The following is a 25,284-nucleotide window of genomic DNA, read 5'->3' as shown; positions in this document are numbered from 1 at the left end:
AATGGCTGGTGATCTTCTCACTAAGGACAATTGCAAACCGTTAACACATCCTTGCCTGTCATCTAAGAGCTCCATAGTGATCTGCTTCCATTGACTGTCCAAACCCTGAGGAATTCCAATGCCTGGATCAAATCACCACTTTATACCGCTCCAATTCACCCAGCCTCACACCTCTCCGAGTGTCAGCGGTCTCACATTCTCCATGTCAGTCTGGTTTAATTATAGTATGACACAATCTATTAATGGAGCAGACATCAAATTCTATATGGGGTTTTCAATTAAAGAGCAGTCTTCTCATCTCCTTAATTAATCTGCAGTTTGCACTAAACCTGGTAAATGAGCAATGATAGTGAACTAAACTCAGGTAGTACCATGATCCACAAATGCTTTAAGTTTCATTTTTTTTATTTTAGTGATACAGCATGGTAGAAGCCATTTCCGGCCATTGAAACTCATGCTGCCCAATTAATCTACCAACTCAGCACAATTTGGAGGTTGGGAGGAAGCCAGAGCACCCAGAGAAAACCCTCACAGCTAACAAAGAGAACATACAAACTCTTTACAGTCAGCGCAGGATTCGAACATATGTCCCCGACGCTGTAACAGCGTTGCACTAACAGATCTGCTCACCATGCCGACCCACAGTTATAGAATTTTGCTCCATGACAACCCTGTCATGAAGTAGACTTCTCTTGCAGGTTTTGATTTGTGTTAAGGAATGACATAGCAATAGATTGCATTCATCACTATTGACTGGATTCGGAAATGGACCAATGACAATTTTTCTCAAGCAAAATATTTCAGTAACAATTGAGTCTAGAGCAGTGGTTCTTAACTTTTTTTTTCTCCACTCACATACCACCCTCAGCAATCCTTTTCTAATCACAAAGCACTTAAGGCATGGTATGCGAGTATCTGAGTGGAAAGAAAAAGTTTGAAAACCACTGTCATAGAGGGTAAGATAGTTAGTGTAGTGGTTAGCGCAACACTGTTACAGTACTTAGTGACCGGGATTCGTATCCGGCGCTGTAAGGAGTTTATACGTTCTTCCTGTGTCTGTGTGGGTTTTCCTTGAGGGCTCTGGTTTCCTCCTACTGTTTGAAATGTACCAGGGGTGTAGGTTAATTGGGTGTAAATTGGGCGGCACGGACCTGTGGCCTGGAAAAGCCTGTTACTGCATTGTATATGTAAAGATGAATACCCAGTGGTACAAAAATAGCTTCTTCCCCTCTGCCTTCAGATTTCTGAAGGACAATGACACTTCCTCACTTTATCTTCTTTCACATTTATTTAAAATTAATTTGTAGCAATATTTACACTAGTAATGCTACCACAAAAACAACGAATTCTGTGACATGTTCATGACAATAAATTCTGATCCAACAAGTGGAAGGGTGGAAATTCACCATCTGATCCAGTCTGGGTCATGGAGGTGTCTGCTGGCTTTGAAAAACCACACACCACCGGTTAAACAAGAAAATCTGCAGATGCCAGAGTCAAGTCCAATACGCAAACATATGGAGAAACTGACCAGGTCATGCAGAATAAATAGGAAATAAAAATTAATCAATGCTTCATACCTGGGCCCTTCAATCAGTATTTAAAAGCATTAGCTGTTATGACTGAGGATGTCTGGATGAGGGGGGGGGGGGGGGGGTGGGGGAGTTCCTCATTCTCACTGGAGAAAGTGTCAGATGCTTTGCAGGACACTGGGGAAACACCCTCAGTGCAGATGCTAGAACCTTGATCAAACAATGAGAAGCCAGGCAACAGTTCTTTAGTATACCTAGACTCCCCTCAACTGTCCTCTGGCTTCTCATTGTTTGCTCAAGGTTCTGCAACTGCAGTGAATGCTTCTTTCTGTCTTCAACAGCCAATTCTTAAAAGTAACTTTGGTCATTCAGCATCTTGCCCTCAACCTTGCCTCTCTGCTAATTCTTACCTCCCCAGTCTGATGAAAGGTCTTTGGCTTAAAAAAAAGGTATGGACCATTTCTCTCCCCACTGCACTGATGATGATTCCTTTTATATTCATCCCCTTTACTTGGATTGATCTCAAAAAGAAATATGATGAAACTCGCCTTATCCTTGTTTAGGGGTTGGTTACTCGCAACTATGTAACCAATAGTTATTTTTAGTGCCACACAGAGTTCCTGCAATGGGTAACATTAGTCATGTTTCCTACAATCTGTCACATAAGGCGATCGCGGACTGCCCAATAACTTTAGTCTTGCATGCAACAGGCTATCTTACTTAGTGACACTTCTGTGCTCACGCACAGAAGCTGGAGTTGAACCGGCCTGGTTCTGACGGAGTCGGGTGAAGATTGACTACAATTCCCAGTAAGCATAGCGAGTGCCGGCCGGCCGGCGGCGGAGCGAAGGAACACGAGTAGCGCAGGCGCACTGAAGCTCCTCTCGATTCAAGGAAAAATGTAAACAAAGCGATCAGCTGTCCTCTCAGCGCCCATTCGCAGCAGCAGGAGGTAATGGGATGGAATCCAAATTTCCCAGACAAGATCCCACAGCCAGGAACAGTTCATCCCAATGAAACCAAAGTCAGCAGAGATAATTCTAATAAAACCAGAGCCGTGGAGTCAACTGTACTAACATCTCTAGTAATGAACTGATCAGAATTGGAAAGGTTATTCTCCCAAGGAGACTCGCTTGAAATTTATCACACATATAATATGGATTAATAACTAAAAAATGAATCTGTAAGGTGTTGTAAACAATCTAAAAAACCTTTTAAATCATCAGTAATGACCTGAGTCTAAAATAAATAAATTTCTCAAAACCCAAATTGAAATATAACACCAAATATTGTGAAGGATGTTGGTTCTTATATATTATCAATTTCAAAGGTGAAAACATTTGCTGCCCCAACTACTTAAGTTTCTACTTAAGCACGATTTGTTTTCATTTCACATTTTCAGAATTCAGCTTTTCAATCAGTGCAAATGTACTGTTACCTGAAAGTCATAGAGTGCCACAATATTGTCGTGCTTCAGTTCCTGAAAAATAGGAAATATTAGTGGTGGTGGCAAAACCGCAGGGTTTAAATAGACCTCTTTCCACCAGTTCCAGATCTTTGCATTTCTGAGTTGGTCAAAGTTAGTGAAAAGGGAAATGTCCAAGTGGAGAGATGCTCTTACCTTTAATATTTTAATTTCCTTTCCCAGAAGGGTTTGAGATTTTATTAAGTTTTTCTTGTTAATACATTTAATAGCAACTTCGCAATCATGTTTCTGAAACAAAAAAAAAATAGCATATTATTATAGCAACCGTATTTTCAGTTTTTACTCAATATTGTATTCCAAATCTACAATGCCTAGATTTTCATTGAGTTCTTATTCATTCTTGGGTTGAACTGGAGACCTTGACGTTTCTGTCATTCCCGAAATGTTACATTTCAGTTTCATTCAAATATGGAATAGTCCCACCATTGAACATATATTTAAAAAATCTGAGAAGAAATATTAAGGATGCGTCCAATGGGATTGCGGTTTTCCAGGTGAGTCATGTTCCAACTTGTTTCTTTCAGGCAGACAAAACTCCCCTGTGCCTGCTCCATCCACAGCAAGATGTGGCGGAGACCCGGCGGCCTTGCTGCAGAGGCAGTATGTGTGTGTGTACATTTCCTCCAGTCAAACCGACCAGCGTGATACTTACCTCGGTGCATCGACCCTTGAATACCACGGCGAACGCCCCGTGCCCGATCAGATCTTTCCTGTTGAACTCGAATCTCCCCAGGATCTCCATGCTATCGCCCTCCCTTCCTCCGATGTGTTTATTTGTCTCTCGATCACGGTTGGCCGAGAGTGGCACAGGGGGTGTCCAGGCAGCTGGCGGGGCAAGAATATTTCCTTCGTGCCATTTCCACGGGCTCCTTCGCTCTCTCCATCGACCCCTTGGCGCTCATGCACATCCTCTGGGAGAGCGATCAAGCGCTTCCTCCCATGATCGAGCCTGTCTGTCTGAACGGGGGAGGCCTGAGCAGTCTATTGTATCGCACAGCGCTCTCCGCACTGGACACTGTGTGAAGGAGCCAAACCTATCGCAACCGTGCCAGTATGTTGATGCAGTGAGGGCTGTCGTTTCCAAAGGTCTGAGGAGAGGGAAATGCAGAGAGAGAATATTTGCCAATCGCACTGATGAAACAAATGGCGTTGTTTCTGCTGAAGCTGCTCTCTCTCCCCCTCGCTATCGCGCAAGCGCGTGTGTTTTCGGCTAGCTTTGTGCAGGAGCGAGAACTAGCGGATGGCCAGACAGCAGGAGGCGGGAGGGAGGGCTAGAGAGAGAGGGAGAAAGAGAACAGCAGGGAGGGTGGGAGAGAGAAGAGGAGGAGGGAGGGAGGGGGAGAAAAAAACCGCACCAGCAGTGCGAGTAGAAGACAGCTTTAATAAACTAATCTGTACACTAAGAGGTCTTGTCTCTCTGCGAGACCAACCTGGAAGGCTGGAGTGTCGCTCTGGACTGCTTTATATACAGGGTCATCGGGATGACCCCTGGTGACCTAGTGGTGTAATTACATATCACCACAGGTTGGAGGAGGAGGGAGGGAGGCAGGGGGAGAAAAAGGGAGAGAGAAAAAAGTGTGTGTGTGTGAGAGAGAGAGAGAGAACCGCAGCCGTTGGAGCTGCTGACGTTGCCGCACACAGCCACGCCGTGCGTGTCTCATCACGTTTTATGCCTTTTCTTTCGAGGGGAATGCAACACATCTTCCAGGGCTGAAATAGGATCCTAGATTGAGGCCGCTCGACCCTTCGTGCCCTTTCTAGTTCTATGGAAAATCTCGCGAATTTGGATCTTGTACGGTTCAATTAAAATCACCTCATTCTTAAAATAGCAAAGAATAAAGACCCAACTTAGTTATCTTGTGAAACAAGAGCGTCTACAGACTCTTTCTTTTCTTTGGCTTGGCTTCACGGACGAAGATTTATGGAGGGGGTAAAAGTCCACGTCAGCTGCAGGCTCGTTTGTGGCTGACAAGTCCGATGCGGGACAGGCAGACACGGTTGCAGCGGCTGCAGGGGAAAATTGGTTGGTTGGGATTGCAGTTAATACACAAACGTGCTGGAGAAACTCAGCAGGTCCCACCGCGCCACGGGAGGCAACTCTATAGATCTTTTATCTTTTTGTGTTGACAGGAAACCCTCTCATGCCAAGAATTATCCTGCTGACTTTCGTCTGGAATGCCTCCAATGCTACTATATCCTTTCTCGGTTTAGGGGACCAAAACTATGCCCAGGGTTCCAGTTGTGCCTTCACTAACATCCTGTACAACTGGAACCAAAACTTCCCTGTTTATAAACTTGAATCTCTGCAATAAAGAGCATGCGTTTCTCTACGCTGGTGTGTACAAAGTTTGAGCAGTGGGAAATTAGAAAATTGGGAAAACTTTAAGAAGCAACCAAGTGAGCAAAAAGGAGAGGGAAGCTAGTCTATAAGAATAAAATTATCACAAAATATAAAAACAGACAAAATATATAAAGTGCAAAAGGATGGTTAAAGTGGAGGTTGGTCCCTTGGAAGATGAAAAGAGGGAATTGATATTGGGTAATGAGGAAATGGCTGAGGCTTTGAATTTTATGTCTGTATTCACAGACATCGAACATGCCAAAGACAATGTCATGGATGTTATGGGAGATGAGGACCTGGATGTATTGGTATCACTCGAGATATAGTACTCGGAAAACTTAATGGTCTATTAAGTGGTCCTGTTGAGAAGCTATAGTTGAGGGTTTGGTGATAATTTACCAAAATTCGCTAGATTCCAAACAGGTCCTGGTAGATTGGAAGATGGCGAATATTGTTGTCATTTTGGCTATCCCTTGAAGTCAAGGATGATGGACTTCATTCTGTTGATATATTTATGGGGACTCAAGTGACTTATGAGTCCAATCTTGGCTTTGAAAGATCTTCTGCATTCAGGAGATCTGGACATCTTGCACATCTGTTGGATTCAAAAGTTGATGTTCCTTCTCGAAAGATGGTTTGCCAGAGTTTCCTGTCCTTGGCATTGGTTTCCTAATTATTGTTGTCGATGTTACATTTCTTCATGTTGGATTTTAAGGCATCTTTGAATCTCTTCTTTGGTCCACCTCTTTTATGCTTACCTTCTTTAAGGTGGCAGTAGAAGATTTGTTTTGGCAGACGTTCCTCTTCCATATGAACAACATGACCACTCCACCTTAGTTATTTCCAAATGACATCAGCTTCAATGCATATTGTTTTTGCTTTATTTAGCGTTGTGATGTTAGTTCTTCTATCTTCCCAGCCAATATTTAAGATGTTTCAAAGACAGGGTTGATGGAACTTTTCAATTGCCTTTAGATGTTGCCAGTATGTTGTTAATGTTTCTGATGCATACAGAAGCATTGGGATCACCACTGCTTTGTACACTAACATTTTGATGTCCGTTTGGATGTCACGATCATAAAAGATTTTTATTCAGAGACATCCAAAAGCTGTTCCAGCACATTTAAGACAATGTTGGATCTTGTCATTAAGGTTGACTTTGGAAGAGAGGTGACTTCTAAGATACAGAAAGTGGTCCACATTTTCCAGGGTTGTTTCGCCAAGTTGAATTGATGGTTCTGTCCGATTTGTCTCAGTTGGTGATGGTTGGTAGCTGATTTGAGTCTTCTTGGAATTGATGGTAAGTCCATATTCATGAATGCATGGTCGAAGACAGTCAGTATCTGTTGTAGGTGGTATTCTGAGAGAGCTGCAACACTCTTGTCACATATGTATTGGATCTCAATGAGGGACTTGAAAACGGGCAAGATTGAAAAGTCTGTTCTGTAGACAATTTTGATTCCTGGGATAGATCATCCTTGATAATATGGATTGTTGCAATAAAGATGGTGAACAAAGATTCAGATGAAGATCTTTCCTGCTGTTGCTAACAAGGAAATTCCACGATAGTTTCCACATTCTGATCAATCGCCTTCCCTTATGTAGATAGTAATGATTGCTGAGTCTCTAAAGTCTGCTGGTACATCTTCATTTATATAAATCTTGATAAGAAGTTGATGCAATTGGTAATGAAGCAGGTTATCTCCAATTTTGTAGACCTCAGCTGGTATTCCATCGAGTCCAGTGGCCTTATTGTTTTTCAAGGTTTTGATGGCTCTCTTGATTTCTTCATATATTGGTATTTTGCTTAGGGAGTCATCAACAGGCTGTTTTGGAATGTCGTTAATCACATTCCTGTCAAATAAGGATTTAGAAGATCTTCAAACTGCTCCCTCCATCTAGAATTGATGTCAGCATTGCTCTTCAGGATGATTGAACATTCTTTGCTTTTGAGAGGGCCTTGACCATGAGTAGATGGGCCAAAAATAATATTAGTTGCATTAAAAAAAAGCCTCGAGTGTCATTGGCATCTGCTAGTTGTCGGATTTCCTGAGCTTTCTTCCTTCACCATTGATTTTTCTGGTTTTGTGTGCTCTTCTGGACTGCAGCCTTACATTCCCCTAGTGTTTCTTTTTGGCAGCTGATTGTTGGTCATGGTTTAAGATGATGAAAGCTTTTCTCTTTTTGTCAGTGAGTTGTTATCATCAAACCAAACCTTGTTTTTTTTTGTCCTGAACCTGATTGTTTCTTTGCAAAAGGTGATGATAGCAATCTTCAATTGATTCCAGTGTTCTTCTACAGATGGTGGGATTTGTTGAGGTAGTTGTTCTTAGAGATATTGTTGGAACTTCTGTACATGGTTGATATCTTGAAGGATGTCAACATTGATTTCTGAATATTATTCTGATTTTGAGGTTTCCTTTTGGGCCAAATATTCATTCTCATGGTGGACGAGATAAGCCGATGGTCTGTCCAGCACTCATTGACACCAGTAACAGTTCTTGTTATCAGTACATCTTGTTGGTCCTGAGAGCGTAAGATGTAGTCAATGAGGTGCCAATGTTTGGAGTGCGAATGCAGCCAGGAGACTTTCTTCCTATTTTTCTGGCAAAATAGGGTGTTTGTAATGACCAGGTTGTGTTCAGCACATTTGGTAAGGAGGAGTGTTCCATTGGCGTTGACCTTGCCAACTCTTTCTTTATTTATTATCTCAGTTCAGAGACTATGATCTTTCCTGACTCTACCATTGAAGTCTCCCAAGAGGATGATATTGTCATTGTTGGGAACGGAGGAAAGGATGTCGTCAAGTTGGGGATTGAATTTCATCTTAACTTCATCTTCAGGGTCCAGGGTTGGAGCATAGGGTGGTGATGATGGTGGCATGTTGGTTCCTGATGAACTGGATTCGTTGAGTCCTAAGACGTTCGTTAATTCCCAGTGGTTGCTCTGTCAGCTTCTGAAGTAGGCTATTTCAGATGGCAAAACCTAGTTCATGGATCTTCAGTTGTTCAAGATCGTCCTTTCCAGAAAAAGGTATATTGACCTTTCTCTTCCTTCAATTGCCCTTTTCCAGTTCTGTGAATCTCATTCAGATCTACAATGTAAAAGTTGAATTTTTGGAGTTCCCAGGCAACAAAGGCAATTCTCCACTCTGGTTGGTCTGGGTTTGGGTTATCCATCAGGGTTCATATATTCCAGGTTCCAAATTTCATAGTTTCACTTTTCAATGTTTTTCAACTGCATGAAAATAATCCCTCTGGATGTGGCTTTCCAGATAGGATGGGGTGAAGCAAACTATATAGAAATGCAAAGATATATAGAGATACAAAAACTTAAAGAATAATTTCTCATTTTAACTCTTCCTTCACATCTTGTAGAAAGAGAGCAAACAGTTATCTCCAACTAAATGAACTGTCATTTTCTTTATTTAATCATGTCTTTACTGTAATCTCCACTAGGCCACCACAACAATCGTAAAAAAAAAATAACAATCTTCTGATGGTACTTTTACTTGATGAACCATCGCTTCAATATCTGCATCAATTGCCCTTTACAAAATCTTATCAGAACACCTATTAAAGTACTGGTTAAGTCTGGACCTTATAGAAGTTGACAATTCAATGAAACTCCTTGAAATGATGTTCCACAATCAAATACTACACGTAGTTTCTTCTTTTGTGGATGTATAATTCCATGATGAGATAAATACCATTTTTTAACCATCTTTACATTCCAAGATATCTTCTGATAACTTTTTTAAACTCCCTCCCAGTTCAGTGTGTGCAGAGTGGATCCTAAATAGGACTGCTCAGAAGTAAATACTGCTGCTGAACAATTGTCCTGCTTCTGTCCAAAAGTTGAGTAACTGAATCAAGTATTCACCGCTTTCATGCCAGTTCGTGGCTAGGAGCTTCCAGCTATCACATTGCTTGCTCCTGTCACTCTTCCCCAATTGCCAAAAGACTTGAAGAAATGGCCCACAGAGTGAAGATGCCTGTGCATGTATTTATTTAATGTGTACTTGATGTTGCACTCCAAGAAGCTCACGATACTTCACAAATTAACCAACTAATTCCAATGGCATGGAAACCACAATGATTGGAGCTGATGGATTTGTTGCTGCCTTCTTTCGCCTTCACAGCCGTTAAGTTCAGAGTAACTTCGTCCGCCTGTTCCACCGTTGAGGTCTTGGTTGGATTGTTCTTTGTCAGGGTCCTCACCCTTGACCTTACCGCCATGGGTGACCCTATCAGGAGCAGAGCTCCAGACAGCATCACTCTCGGGATCTCAGGACCACACAAGCTTCACCATAAAAAGGTGACAATCCACCCTATCTGACTCCTGCCTGGATAGGGAAGGGCCAGGGGCTGCTGGCTCCCACCCAATTATCCTGCAGCCTGCCAACCCCAGTGAATGAATCATGCATGGTTGGGATGAGGAGTGAACCCACCCTGTCATCGACAGTCTCAAACTCCACACAGGCAGTGACTTGGGTGAGGGTGGAAGCTGGGTCACCTGGGGTGAGGGACGTAGTGGGGACTCGGCAAATCTCATTACTCGAGGTTTTGTCAGCCAAGTGGTGTGCATCGTCACTTCAGCTCAGACTGGCTGCAGGAGGTTAGCTTCGTAGGGTTGCCGCAGTTCACCCGGCAAAGGGTTTATCTGGCAGCAGCCACCTGCATGATGATCACTTAAGTCATGATCTCAGTTCTGTCTGGATGGGGTCTGTGACTGTTTATTCTGGTTTCCACCTGCACCCAAAAGACTTGGGTGGGGGGTGGGTGCTGTTGGCAGGTTAATTGGCCGCTGAATTCTGGATGGAATCTGAGGGGAATATCAGTAAAATAAAATTAGATGAGTGCTTCACGGTTGGGTTCATAAGACCACGAGGAGTAGGAGCAGATCTTGGGTTGATTGTGGAGGGGGGGGTCATGTGACCTCTCCAGCAAGCCTGAGATTGGACGTGACTTCACCTGCCAATCAAGGGTTAATTCTGCCCACCTGTGAGGCTGAATGTGTGATTGGCCCTTTCAGCTGGTGTGTCATAGGTCCTCTGGGTATAATCAATTGTTAGATCTGCCCATAGGTGATGCTAATGGATGATTAGTCCGGGCAGGTCATGTGAATGGGCCCTGCATTGAAAAGCCACACATGGCACCTGCTCATCCACTTTTGCTGCTGCCTCAAGACCATCACTGAAATTCAGGCTGCCAGCCAGGGGCAGGCATCAGAGAGCCGACTGTAATGGGTCTGTCCAAGATCCCGAGCCGTGGGCAATGTTGCAACAGCATTCGAGGTCTATTCCTTTTTCCATTCCCAGCGTTGGTCGTACTCTCCAGGTGGCCACTTGTCATCCTCTGTCAATCTCAGGGTGCCCTCTCTGCATTGGAATCTCCGCCTTCTTCATGGGCTCATAGGTCATATCGAACAAGGGCAGTGACTTTTCAGGACTGTCCTTAGATCCCCGCCGGCATATCACTGCCGTATCACATTCATTGGGCTTCGTATGGTTCCATGTATCCATCATTTCCCATCACTTTCTCCCGACCAGACTACACATCACATGGATCTGTGCAGTCCTCCAGAATAATGACCTTGCCCTGATTATCCTTGGGGGAACTAGTCACTTTGCTGCAGCTCTTCTCGGGTTTTTCACTTTGATGAGCTGGTGCTTGGGCGAGATGTACTTGACCTCAGTGGCGGCGCCTTTGTTGGCGGCATTGGGGAGCACCCAAGAGCAGGGAGCTGGAGCGCAGACACTCCAGGATTCAGTTTAAGGGTCCTCAAAGTTGTGGTCCTTCTGCATCTTGTAGGCAGTGAGGATGTCAGGTTGGCCCCCTGTGAGCTGCTGGTAGTTCGGTTTATCACACCACTATTCAAAAAAGGATTTAGGCAAAAGGTAGGGCTCTATAGGCCAGTTAAGTTTAACATCGGTAGTTGGAAAAAGTGCTTGAAGCTACAATTAAAGAAGAAATAGCAAGGCATCTGGAGCAAAATGGATCCATTAGGCAGACGGAGCATGGGTTCAGCAAAGGCCGGTCCTGTTTGACAAACCTACTGCAGTAGGTTTGAGGATATAATGAGCGCAGTAGATAGAGTGGAGCAGATGGACATTGTTTACCTGGGTTTCCAGGTGGTGTATGATAAGGCGCTGCATAAAAGACATACACAGAAGATAAAGGGGAGGAGGGGTAACGTGAGGCAGCCACAAGGAAAGACATGTAAACATGAGCTCCTGGAAAGTGCCTCAATAGTTATCTTTTATTTTGCTATGCTATTGTTAAAACCACATTCCTAAAATTTTCAAACAAATCTCATCTGCTACTAGGGCACGTCACGATATAATCATAGAAGCAAGGAAGACATTTTAATCGCTAACTAAATAAACAACCGGACCCTAATATTTTGAAAAGATGGTGACCATTCTGGAAAAGGGGGAGAACTTTCCCTCGAGTTAGTCATGACGGCCATTCGGGAAAGCAAGGAAGAAATATCAGTAAGAATCGACACTGATTCTAGTTCTCGTTAATTAAAATATAATCTGCATTATCAACACTAGCTTACTAAGTTAAGGAAATGGAGGGGCATGTATCAGCTAATGAAGACAACATAATACAAGTCACCACGTTCATCAAGGAATTGGAGAGAGGTGCAGCTGTTGACAGACAAGGTGGACAACTTGGAAAACAGGAGCAGGTGAAACAATATTTGGATACTTAATCTCCCTGAGAAAGCTGAAGGTCGTGATGCACTGGATTTTTGGAATGAATCCTATCAGAAATCTTTGGCATTGAAAACATTCCTGTTCCCATCTCCTGCGAAAGAGCTCACCACTCCGGTAAACCCCCCACTGGTGGTGACGACTCACAGAGTCCGAGACCTATAATCGTGAAGCTCCTCAAGAAGAAGAACCAGGCAAAAAAGGAGATATTAATTATGAAAATAACTGGATTTATACATTTCCCGTCCATAGCCCGAGATTGAAGCACCTTAAGGACACCTTCAAGGAGGTCAAGAAGAGCCTACGGGAGAGGGGTGTCGACTATTCCCTGCATTATCCAGCTGAACTTTGGGTTATGCATAAAGGAGTGACCAAGTGGTTTGTTACTCCAACTGCAGTGGTGGAGGTTTTGAAATCTATCGACAATGATAACTGATCGTCTTCTTGCTCCGTGCACGACGGACGGGTCATTGTAATGCTTAGGCACTCTGTACATTGATTGACATTTACTTACGTGATCATTGGATGGACAGCCGTGATCCAGATACGAGGACACAAGTAAGTTTCACAACATGGATTCTTTCCCTCCTGGCTATTATGGTACATCTCCTTAATTTTTGACTCAACACTTTGTCTCACACTAAATGCTTTAAGATATCTTTGATTCATGATGCTTTACCAGGTTTTATGTACATGCTCCTAGGCTTTGATTGTACTCATTCAGAGGTTGTGGAACCCAGAATTCTTAATTAATGTGATTTAATGCTCATTACATTTTTTTGTAACTGTTCAGAGCCCTTGTGTATTTAGAGAGAGCAGCCTACCCCCGAGGATATTTAGTTTAGGGGTCGTTAATGGGTGGGTCTCATACGGGGATATGGTATGGATCTGTTTTTTTTAATTAATTTCACTCATATAGTTCTCTCTGAGGTTTTTTCCCTTTAGTCAAGGGAATGTAAGGATGATTAATTCTCCAATTAAGAGGAAATAATTTCTTACATATTTTGAGAGATTCCACTAATACATTGTTTATCCAAGAGACTCACCTTTCTGACACAGAACATATAAAGTTAAAAAGGGATTGGGTTGGGTATGTTTACTATTCTTCACTTACCACAAACGCAAGGGGAGTAGCTATACTCGTTAATATGAATCTGAGGTTTAAACTAATATCAGCAGATAAAGACAAGAACGGCAGTCTTCTTTTAGGTAATTGTGAACGGAATATGAACAGATTAATGAATATGGCCCCAACCACAACAATCCCACTTTTTTTTAATTATTTAGTATTAAAACTTACGACAGCTTTGGACCTCTGTCTGGTTGGTGGTGACTTCAATTTGGTGCTAGACCCAGCAATGGATCGATCCGTACAAGACCTTTTAATCGTTCAAGGGCAGCATCAGTCCTGAATCAGGGTATGAGAGATTTTGGGTTATGTGATATTTGACATCAACTTAATCTAAAGATACAGATTTTTTCCTTCTTTTCAAAAGTCCTCAGCTCCTATTCTAGAATGGAACCGTTTTTAATATCCCAGAGTATGGTATCCAGGGTTACTACCGACTGTACTTTCTGACCATAATCCAATAAAGATGACTTGGAGGATGGATATTACACAATCATCATCTTATAGTTGGAGATTTAAATCATTTATGTGTAATGATTCTGAATTTCTGATTTATGAATGGCCACATTGGTTTATTTACGGAAACCAATTCAAATTCTTCTACCCTCGCTAATATATGGGAGGCTTTAAAAGCATATATGAGAGGACAAGTCCTTTCATATAGCACACATAAAATGAGAGAGAAAAGGAAAACTCTTGTATCTGTAGAGGAAGAGATTAGAAATCTTGAACATGAACATATTTTTACTAAAAGTGAGAAGTACTTAATACATTGGCTTTAAAACAGATCCAATATAATAATTTATGTACAAGTAAAGCTGAGGCAGATGTGGCCAGGACTAACTATCATTATTACAAATTCAGAAACAAAACTGGTAAGTTATTAGCCTGGAAAATAAAAAAGGAAGAGACCAATAGATTTATCCAATCTATTGTTACGGATGATGGCAGATCTCTCATTAATTCACAGGACATAAATCAAGAATTTAGAAAGTTTTATGAAATACTATATAAGACAGATCATGATATAGAAAATACCAAAGCAACACATTTCTTGAACTCATTAAATCTGCCTAAGTTAGATCCCAAGGACAAAGATCGTCTTGATGCTGATATGTCTGAAGAAGAGGTTCTTGGTGCTATGAAGTCTCTACAGAACAATAAAGCTCTGGGGCCAGATACCTTTCCAAATGAATACTTTAAAGCCTTTTCAGAGAAGCTTTTAACCCCTTTAACAAATATGTTTAAGGAAGCACTGACTAATAAAACTCTTCCTTGTTCTCTGGAATTGGTTACAATAACATTACTGCCAAAACCTGAGAAGGGCTGTCAAAAATATCAGCCTCTTAGTCTTTTGAATTAAGATTACAAATTTTTATCAAAATTAATTGCATTAAGAATAGATGATTTTATTCCTAAAATTATTAATGCTAATCAGACAGGCTTTGTCAGAATCTGATGTGGATCTGACAATATACGGAGACATCTTCACATAATGGAAGCAGTCAATGGGTGCTCGACAGGATTGAACCTAACTTCCTTTTGCAAATCCTTAAAGCAATGAATTTTGGAGAGAGATTTATTCAATACATTGAAACATTTTTTTCTGGTCCTAAAGCTCAAATTCTAACTGAGTCCTGTCAGGTGCATTGCCACTATCATGAAGCATCTGCCAAGTTTAACCCATTTTTCTCCTGCTGTTTTCAATTGCTTTTCATTCTAATCCCACCATTACTGGCATTAAGTTTGGCTCAAATGAACACAAATTAGCCCTTTACACTGATGATCTTTTAGTTTTCCTGTCTGGTCCAACAAAATCATTACCCTCCTTCTCCAATGTTTTCAACAATACAGCCCTGCTTCTGGATATAAATTAAGCCTTTTAAAAGTGAAGTCATGCCTTTTAATAACATCAATAACCTAGTCAAACCCTTGCAATGGTGCCCAAGTGGATTTAAATATTTAGGCATAGAAATTAGGAGATCTGCAGACAGAATCCTCCAAGATATTTATATCAAATTATTGAATTGGGTTAAATTGAATCTTCAGAAATGGAAGGAACTGCCAATATCTTTAATTGGAAGAGTGAATATACTCCCCAAATGTCTATATTTATTCTAATGTGTCCCAATTTAAATTCCCAAAAGTCTATTTAATGAATTAAACAAAACCATGTCCAGCTTCTTACGGAAAGGTAAAGTTACTAGAGTTAAACTCGCAACCCTTCAGGCCCCAAACACCAAGGGAGGATTTTAAATCTTCCTAATTTTAAATGTTGCAACTGAATTCTATTCATATGGTGTTGGTTGCTTTCTGAGAATAATGAGGTTAGATGACTTCCTATTGAACAGCATCAACTAAAAAATGTTCCCTAAAAGTTCTTCCTTCTTTCATATCTAAGACAGCACTCTTAAATATTACTAAGAACCCTATAATTCTAAATTCTTTTGCAGTATGGCAAGAAGTTCATGCAGTTATTGGTATAAATACCTCATTATTTTGGAAAACTCTTCTGTGGAATAACCCCAATATTCCCCACATGACTGCAAATAGAATTTTTAAAACTTGGGTTAATTGTGGTATAAAAACAGTTAAAGATTGGGAGGAGTCACGTGATGGAGTAGTGGCCGGACGGTGAACTCCAGCCCTCTCCAGAAAAGTCGGGAAAAACAAAGGAAAACACAAAGGCACAGAAATAAAACTTACAGAAAAGTGAGTATAAAGGTGGAAAGAAGATGGTGACAAAAAAAGAAAAATCGAAAGCAACGGTAAGAAGAGAGGAAGAGAAGACAAAGGAGGAAAAAGGTGAAGGCCTTACCTGTCCGAAGAGGCCCGCTGCGGAGAGAGAAACCCGCTCCCTCAGGTCGGTAAATAATGGACTACAAAAATGGCTATTAGAGCCGAGTAAAAGTGCGCAACCGCGCATGCGCGATACTTCGTGCATGCGCGATGCGAATGAAAAAAAACACACCGACGGGAGGGGGGACCAGCTGGGGAGTCGATCTCCACAGCCGGCAACGACAGCTGCAGAACACCTGCAGCAAGAAGAGACCACAGAAGACAATAGAAACAAGAAAGAAGAGGAGGAAAGGGCAACAAAGAAACAACAGATGGCCAACCCAGAGGAAGAAGAAGAGGAAGAATACAGTGAAATAGATAAAGGGAAAGGCAAGGTAAAGGATATACTTGCTCTTATTAAAGGATACATGGAGTCATTTAAAGAATGGCAAACACAGGAATTTAAGGATTTAAGAAAAAGAATAAACAACACAGAAGAGAAAATAAATAAAATGGAGATGACCTTAACAGAAATGGGAAAGAAAATGGACAAGATGGAAGAGCGGGCAGTAGCAGCAGAAATGGAGGTAGAAGACTTAAAAAAGAAATTGGAGAAATCTAATAAAAAAACTAAAGAGACACAAGAACTACTAGCTCAAAAAATAGATACAATGGAAAACCATAACAGAAGAAATAACATAAAGATAGTGGGCCTTAAGGAAGATGAAGAAGGCAAGAATATGAGGGAGTTTATAAAAGATTGGATCCCTAAGACCCTAGGATGTCCAGAACTACAGCAAGAAATGGAAATAGAAAGGGCACATAGAGTATTGGCCTCTAAACCACAACCACAACAAAAACCAAGATCTATTGTAGTAAAATTCCTAAGATATACTACAAGAGAAAAGGTACTGGAGAAGACAATGGAAAAAGTAAGAGAGGGCAACAAACCACTGGAGTATAAAGGGCAAAAAATCTTCATTTATCCAGATATAAGTTTTGAACTCCTAAAGAAGAGAAAAGAGTTCAATACAGCAAAGGCGATTTTATGGAAGAAAGGGTATAAATTTATACTAAAGCATCCAGCGGTATTGAAAATATTTATTCCAGGACAACAAAACAGACTATTCTCGGATCCAGAAGAAGCACGAAAATTTGCAGAACAATTACAAAAATAGACTGAGGGAGGAAGACGGGTAATGAGAGTTAAAATGATCACGATTGATATGTATGTGGGTAAAGACAAAAATAGACTGAGGGATGAAGACAGGTAATGAGAGTAAAAATGATCACGATTGATATGTATGCGGGTAAAGAGGTATAAGAGTGAATAGAGACAATGTGCATACGTGAATGTATCTGTACTTAGAGGAAAATATAGATAGTATAGACAAGAATTAATAAGGGAAGGTAATGGAATAGAGAGAATAAGGAGGGAATTAAAAGAGTGACCTTTGTGACATATGAAAAGTGAAATCTTTTCTGGGGGAGGCGGGGTGGGGGGAAATAGCGGTCACTGCAAAATCAGTTGACGCTTGCGAGTGGATTCGCAAATCCAAATGGAGAGGGGAGATGTGCTTGTCCGACAAGGGATAAAGGACAACTCAGGAGGTGAAGGGGAGATTGGGGATAAATAAGATAGAAATAGGAGAATAAGGAAAATGTTGGATGTTGTAGGAATGTTGTCTTATAAAGAGTTGAAAATAAGAAAACAGAAATGGAAAAGGAGGAAAGGTAATGATGGAAAAACGGAAAGAGAAGATAAACAAAATATAAAAGGGCTACGCTGAACTATATGTCTTTAAATATTAATGGAATACATAACCAAATTAAAAGGAAGAAACTACTAAATTTAAATGAATAAATGTATTCCATTAGAAAAAATAACATATAGGTTAAGAAATAATATTGAAATATTCGAACAAGTATAGGAGCCTTACATTAAATACAATAGCGAAAACCTACCGGGGACAAACATTACCTAAGTTGATGGAAGGAGAAGGAAAGAAAAGAATGGACTCAGTAGAATTTCTGGTGTAATTTTGTTGAATGACAACATTGTCTGACTGGCTTAATGCAACCTAGATAGTATACCTAAAAACAGTTAAAGATTTATATAGCCAAGACAACTTTGCCAATTTTCAGCAATTGTCTGGTAAATTCAATCTACCAAATCATAATTTAGTCAAATATTTTCAGATTAGGCACTGGGTCCATAACAGTTATACAGACTGTCCTCAAATTCCAACAGAATCCTCATTTGAAAAGCACTTGCTTAGTGAAGCCCTGCACACTACAAACGGTCTGACATTGTCTATTTATATTATTTTAAACAGTAGCTTGCTATTCTGGACTAAGAATGATAGTAAAAATAAATGGGAATCAGATCTTGAATGTAATTACGATAATGCTGATTGGTGTAATATCCTTCAAATGTCTCAAACTGTAGTAATCTCAACTGAACATAGACAACTACAGTTTAATACTCTTAATAGGACCTACTACACTCCACATAGACTGCACAAAATATACCATAACCCTTATCCCAATAATCAGAGATGTAAAACTTGTGGCGGAGATTTACTTCATATGCTTTGGATTCTTCTTATCTGGAAGACTTTTGGAAATACATTGTTAGAATAACCTCAGATATAAAAACAAAATTTCATTTGACTTTAGGGTTTGGATTTTGGGAGATTTGCAAAGTCTTAATGTGAACCACAATTTAAAAAAATACTTTATACTGCTGGGAAAAAGTGCATCATCCAAAATTGGGAATCTAAATTTCCTCCTTCACAGAGGCAATGGTTAAAAGGGTGTAGTGTTACAGCAAGTCACAGAGTGCAGGGTGTCCTGTTACAGAGAATCAGAGTTCTGTCTTATTACAGAGTACAGGATGCAGTGTTACAGAGAATCAGTGGGTCCTTTCAAAAGGCTGTGTAAAATGGGTTTAACCAGGCAATTTGCCCAGTTAGCGCCCCAGTTACGCGGCAGTTAGAAAGGGTCCAACTCAGTCAACCCCGTCGGAATCCAACTGGGTCCATGACCTACCTCAAAAGTCGTCAGAGAACCCAGCTAAACTTACCTTGGTCATCTCCACAGGTGATATGAAAAAGAAATTTGCTGACCCGCTTATTCCAGTGACGCCAGCATTTGCTTGTGTATGTCACTGGGCAGTCAGCATCTGAACATCTGGCAGCACTTCCGATGAGTACATGGTGTCATTGCGGGGGACGGGATCCTCCTTAATCACTGGGTTGATGATTTAATGGGTAGATCCCCCCGCAATTTAAAAGGTGCTTCCAGCACCTTTGTCCCAGTAATCTCACCTGGCTCCCAGGTGCTGCAGTTTAAAAGAGGCTACTGAATGCTGGGTGTAGTGTTACAGGGACAATATGCAGGGTGAAGAGAAAGGTACAGTTAAACAGTGCAAGGGCATCATCTTTTATCTTTGAGAGATCCATTAAGAATCTGATAACAGCAAGAAAGAAACTGTCTTTGAATATAGAAATTGGTGTTATCAAGCTGATGTATCTACTGCCTAACTGGGGGGGGAGGGGGGGGTGGGTGGAAGAGAGAGTATGACTGGGGTGGCTGACAGCTTTTTGAGACAGCAGAAGGTGCACTTTGAGTTGATGGAGGGTAGGTTGGCTTGGTTCAATACCATCATCATTTACTTTCTGTATTCTGGATATCTCTATATATAAGAGATCTCTATTTGTTGGAGTTCAGAAAGATGAGAAGTTACCTTATTGAAACACAAGATCCTGAGGGGGCAGTTCAGGGAGATGTTACTGACAGTGTATTTGAAACATGCCTATGATGCAGTATACACCAAATGTGCCAATGGAGCAGTGTACATGGAACGTGCCAATGGAGCAGTGTTCACCAAATGCGCCAGGGTACACCAAACATGCCAATGAAGCACTGTCATTATAAGTTCTGTCAGAGCAGAAATTAATAGATTTCTTGATATTAAGGGAATCTACACATCTGAGGATTGTAGCAGCAAATACTGTAGGTAAAGATCAGCCATTATCTCATGGAATGGTAGATCAGGGACAAGGGGCTGAATTTTGTTTATGGTCTTTAAAGTGGCACTGAGGCATTAGCTGTCTCTGCCATACATGAACCACACAAACACTGCTGTCTGCTCCCTGGGTGTGAGAGGAGCCAGAGACACTTCTATAGGGGATCTGATTGGCACCCTGATAAGATTCCATGAAGTAGCACACAAACATCTAGTCTCTGCAAATGAATGTCTAGACCACTGCCTTGGGCTGGTGATTTGGAAAATTAAGTCAACGCAACACAGTCAAAAACCCGCTGAAATCCTCAAACACTTTAATTCTGCCCCTCAGACACCATCTTCAGTACACCACTTACAATGAATCACTTTGTGCATTTCACACCATCAGTCAACATACCAGTCTGAGTCTGCTGCTGGCAAATGAGTGACCAGTCCCCGTCCCACACCAGCTGGTTCCCAGCAGAAGCTTTCCTGTTTGTACCAATGTCATTACCTCGACAGAGCGAGAACCTCTGGCGTGGGTAAGGGTGTAATGAAGGATGCCTTAACAGAGCCAAGCATGGAGAAGTAGAGGCATGAAAATTGAGCTCTATATCCTCCCCCTTAAAGCCCATCCAATCCCAATCTCAATTTTCCCTTGAGTTATTTAGTCACAGAATGCAGACGTGGCTGGCAATTGCCTGACCCTAAGAAGGGAGTTCAGGGTCAACCAGATTGGTGGGCGAGGAGTCACTTGCTGGCCAGAGCAGCTGAGGATGGAAGGCCCGTCCCATGAATGTTGATAATGCATAGATCAGCTTTTACACCATTCAAGGTCTCCATTCCCAACTGAGCTTTAAAATCGGGAAAATTAAATAAACCTGGAATTAAATTCCCCAGCTGATGAGGTGGGATTTTAACTCGCATCTCCAGATGAACGTCGCAGCACAATGCTCACTAATCCAGAAACTTAACCAAAATGCTGTTACTCACCTGCCCCCACTCCTACACTGTGGAACTACTGGTCAACACTGAGACATCGGCATAGTGAAGGAAGAGTTCAGTGGGGGGGTCTCCGCTCAGTGGCTGTGGGACAGCAGGGGAGGCTGATTAGACATTGCTCATCGATCAGCATAAATCAGTGACTCTTTGCCACAGATGAGGCATTGGATTCCTGGAGGATCAGAAATCATGTGAGGATCCAAATGTAAAATCAGAGTGTTCACCACAATTTACTGCAGTGTCACTGGAGATGAGCTCTGAGAATGGCTCAATGTGACCCAACAGATGCTGGGATAATGGACACTGGCCCAGTCCACACAAGTCTGCACCAAACCCTACACTCTGGGGAAGGACAGGAAGAAGTGAATCCTCTCAAAGTCATATAGTCCACGAATGTCTATGTGAATTATACGGGGTTGTTTAGAATCAACGCATACTTCTGCAGAAACACAAGGGCTCGGAGAAGGGCCTGACTTTCTTGGGCAAAAAAAATTATTTGATGCACATTTTATAATCATTACTCTGCAGATGCTCTCCGACAGCTCAATCACAAACCAAATTCAAGGCGCAACAATGAAAGAAATATAACCAGACTTCTGGTACTTTGAGAACACAGTCTGATCTGCTTGAGTAATGTGATTGGTAAGGAACCCTCTCCACTGATGTCCCAACCCCATCAGGCCTTGTGATCCACATGCTTGCAATGTTACTGGAGCCAGATCTGAATCTGGACATGACCTCAACAGCTGAGTTTGAATCCCAATATGCTAAAGGTTTAAATTAATTAAAATGAAGCAACTGTGAGACTCCCTGATTGAAGGAAATCCACTGTCCTTTCCTGGTCTAGTTTAGAGGTGATTCCAGATTCCCCAATCTGACTGACCGTTAATCACGCTTTGAAAAGGCTTAGTGCAGGGGCCATGAAGATTGCAACCACAAATGATGTCTTTGGCAGGGATGTTCAAATTCTGCGCAGAGATAGAGAGAGTAAGCTTCTGCCCAAAATAAAACTGGAGATTTCAGAACCAGGCCATAGAGTCCAAGGAAATCAAAACACAGCAGCTACTGGAAATCCATAGCAAAATCCTGGAAACTCTCTCTCTCTTTCTCCTCTGTTCCCTCATTGATCCATTAACCAGACAGCTCTGTAAACTTCGGGTAATCCCAACTCTGCTCATCACTGATATTCCCTCTCTCCTATCCCTCCTTCACCTCCTCTCTGCATCCTGTTTTCACTTACCCCCTGTCCTGGCCAAAACAATGGCTCGGTTTCTCTCTCCATAATGACTGCCTGACCTCCTATGTGTTCAGATCAGAAAAGTCTGCAGCCAGGATGAGCAATAAATGTTGGATTCAAGATGAAAATTAATTTAAAACAGCTTGCTCAAGAGTTGAAATCAGTATCTTTCATTCCCATTGACCCAAATCATCAATAATAAACAGGAACCAGGAATAAATAAATAAATTGATTATATTATTATGTTCAATTATTTTTTTTTTCAAATAGGAGGCAGGCTGGGTCAGTGGACAGGATGGGAATGAGCAAACCACACTCGCCGAGTCCTGACATCCACCGTCAGTTAGTGCCAGCTCACTCCGCCTCACTCCAGAGAGGTGTCGAGAGCTAACTGTATCTAGCTCACTAACCCATGGAACCAATGGAAGAGCAAAGCTAGCAATTGGAAATAAAAATTATGTGCATAAATAATCTCAGACTGCGATTCTTGCTTCCCATGGTTGGGAATGATTCCCGGATTCTGCTATTTTGCCTTAAAAAAAGTGTCTGAAATTTCACTGATAAGCACACTTCCACTGAATAGTTTTGTTCAAAACCTCTGGGTCCATGCCACATTTTGTTAGCACTGGGGACCCTCTTCCATCCGACGCTCTGTAGACTTTACTCCGAGACTCTCTCTCGAGAGGCGGTAAGGATTAATTGTCTCCAGGACGATGCCTATTAAACCAACCCACGGCAGACTGACACAGTGACGACCACTATAAGCGTTAGCCTCCATCTCAGCGGAGCTGCAAGTCTAGCAGTTTCGGCTGTGGACGTGCAAGAGCAGTTTCTGTTTTCGCTGGCTGACTTGGTAAGGTCAAGAGGATCGGGAGCAGTTTGGAGTCGGGACTGAGCACGATTTGAAATGGAGGAGTCTGCCTGCATCTCACTGCAGGCTAGCCAGTCCTTTCCCACGGGCTGGGGGTAACCGGGGTCCATTTCCATGTTACTTTGCGTCACTCTCCAGTAATCCTTCCCCTTGAAGAAATAGATTGCTCCTGGTGGGGAAAACCACAACAAACCTTAGTGCAGGCCATAACCTCATGTTAAATACTCAGTGCCCATCCGTGAAAGCCTGAATTGTCAAAATGATACATCTCTATAGGGTAACCTGTAAACCCAGCCCTCTGTATTGAGTTAATATGAATCTGGGGAGGATAAAATTGGTCTAATGTTGGTGTTAATGGGGGCTTGATTTACAGTTTTTAATTTAGGGATACAGCAGGGTAACAGACCTTTCTGGCTCACGAACCAAATACACCCACGGAACCACCTGACCCCATACATCTTTGGACTGTAGGAGGAAACCAGAGCACCCGAGGGAAACCCACGGAGAAACAGGGAGAATGTACAAACCCCTTACAGATAGCGCCTGATTTGAATCTGGGTCACTGGTGCAGTAATGGTGTTGTAATAATGTTGTTTTAACCTCTATATTAATCTTGCCGTACATAAATTGTTAATGGTCACCATAATTTTTATGATAAATATTGTTATTTTGCTTTTACCATGCTTCCTGAGAATTTTAAATCCAAAATAGTGCCAAGGAGTGACGACATTTTTGCAATGTCTGGATAGAGTGCAAGATTAAGTTTTCCACTTTATCTCTGTACACGTGACCAAAAATGAACCTCCGAACTCTGCTACTGGATGACATTATAGCCAAGGTCAGAATGGTTCCATCTCCCCAATTCCAAATTACATCAACATGTAAAAACTTAAGAGACAAGATCAGGAGTCAGTCATTCATCCTGTTGAGCCTGCTCTCTCATTCATGGCTGATTTAGACGTTGGCTCAGCTCCACCTACCCACCCGTTCCCCAGAAATATGGTCTCTTTGTTCAATGATAAATGTGGTCCCTTGTTTTAAAAAAGGTCATGGGGGGAATTCTGGGAATTATAGACCAATAAGTCTTACATCAGTGTTGGGCAAACTATTGGAGGTGATTCTTGGAGCAGGATTTACGAGCTTTTAGAGAAGTACAGTCTTCTCGGGGATAGTCAGTGTGGTTTAAATTTTAAATTTAGACACACAGCACGGTAACAGGCCACTTCAGCCCACAAGCCTGTGTCGCCCAATTTACACCCACTTGTGAGGGGAAGGTCGTGCATCACAAGCTTAATTAAGTTTTTTGAGGAAGTAAGAAATGAAATTGTTGAAGATGTCATCTATATGGATTTTAGTAAGGCATTTGACAAGGTCCCTCATGGGAAAGTCATGAAGTGTGGGACCCATGGTAACTTGGCTATGTGGATTCAGAATTGGCTTTTTGCAAAAAGAGTGTAGTGGTAGATGGAACATATTCTTCCTGGAGCTCAGTGACTTGTGGAGTTTCACAGGGATCTGTTCTGGACCCCTGCTCCTTGTGATTTTTATAAATGACCTGGATGAAGAAGTAGAGGGATGCGTCAGTAAGTTTGCAGATGACACAAAGGTTGGAGATGTTGTGGATAGTGTTGAAGGTCGTCATGGATTACAACAGGATATAGACAGGATGCAGAGTTGGCCAGTAAAGTGGCAGATGGAGTTTAATCTGATAAGTATGAAGTGATGCATTTTGGAAGGAGAAACTTGAAGGCAGAGTACATGGTCAATGGCTGGATTCTTAAGAGTGTGGAAGAACAGAGGGACTTTCGGATCCAAATCTGTAGATCTCTCAAAGTTGCCACAGAGGTTGATTGGGTAGTTAAAAAGGCTTATAGAATGCTGACCTCCATTAGTCAAGGGAATGAGTTCAAGAGTCACAATGTAATGTGGCAGCTCTATAAAACTCGGGTTCGGCCACACTTGGAATATTGTGTTCAGTTCTGGTCACTTCATTACAGAAAGGATGAAGAAGCTATGGAGAGAGTGCAAAGATTTACCAGGATTTGGCCTGGATTGGAGAACGTGTCTTATGAGGCAAGATTAACAGAGGTCGAACTTTTCTCTTTGGAACAAAGAAGGATGAGAGGTGACTTAATAGAGGTCTATAAGATTATGAAAGGTGGACAACCAGCACCTTTC

General features: G+C 41.8%; 2 protein-coding genes and 2 long non-coding RNA genes across 8 annotated transcripts in view; 2 read left to right on the top strand and 2 right to left on the bottom strand.

Annotated features, from left to right (window-relative positions):
* ulk1b (unc-51 like autophagy activating kinase 1) overlaps positions 1–4,436 on the bottom strand; it is an 81,861-nt gene extending 77,425 nt beyond the window's left edge. For 4 of the 5 annotated variants that reach the window (XM_069932495.1, XM_069932497.1, XM_069932496.1 and 1 more), the window contains exons 1-3: positions 3,671–4,436; positions 3,154–3,246; positions 2,971–3,012 (exon numbers count right to left, since the gene is read on the bottom strand). In XM_069932495.1, the coding sequence (XP_069788596.1) occupies positions 2,971–3,012; positions 3,154–3,246; positions 3,671–3,760 (225 nt within the window). In that variant the 5' untranslated portion in view covers positions 3,761–4,436. The remainder of the gene's footprint in view (positions 1–2,970; positions 3,013–3,153; positions 3,247–3,670) is intronic. The other variant, XM_069932498.1, reaches the window with a different exon arrangement.
* LOC138761021 (uncharacterized) lies at positions 1,828–22,696 on the top strand. The gene is made up of 3 exons (XR_011356070.1): positions 1,828–1,981; positions 21,527–21,640; positions 22,506–22,696. It is a non-coding gene; the product is annotated as an uncharacterized lncRNA (long non-coding RNA).
* Positions 3,369–5,348, top strand: LOC138761022 (uncharacterized). The gene is made up of 2 exons (XR_011356071.1): positions 3,369–3,512; positions 5,149–5,348. It is a non-coding gene; the product is annotated as an uncharacterized lncRNA (long non-coding RNA).
* The window catches only part of mmp17a (matrix metallopeptidase 17a), a 72,120-nt gene continuing 67,150 nt past the window's right edge, over positions 20,315–25,284 (bottom strand). Inside the window, exon 10 of the mRNA XM_069932501.1 lies at positions 20,315–23,275. Within this exon, the coding sequence (XP_069788602.1) occupies positions 22,956–23,275 (320 nt within the window). The 3' untranslated portion in view covers positions 20,315–22,955. The remainder of the gene's footprint in view (positions 23,276–25,284) is intronic.

Source organism: Narcine bancroftii, chromosome 4, assembly GCF_036971445.1.
Source record: "Narcine bancroftii isolate sNarBan1 chromosome 4, sNarBan1.hap1, whole genome shotgun sequence".
Lineage (NCBI taxonomy): Eukaryota > Metazoa > Chordata > Chondrichthyes > Torpediniformes > Narcinidae > Narcine > Narcine bancroftii.
This window is presented reverse-complemented; position numbering and strand designations above follow the sequence as displayed.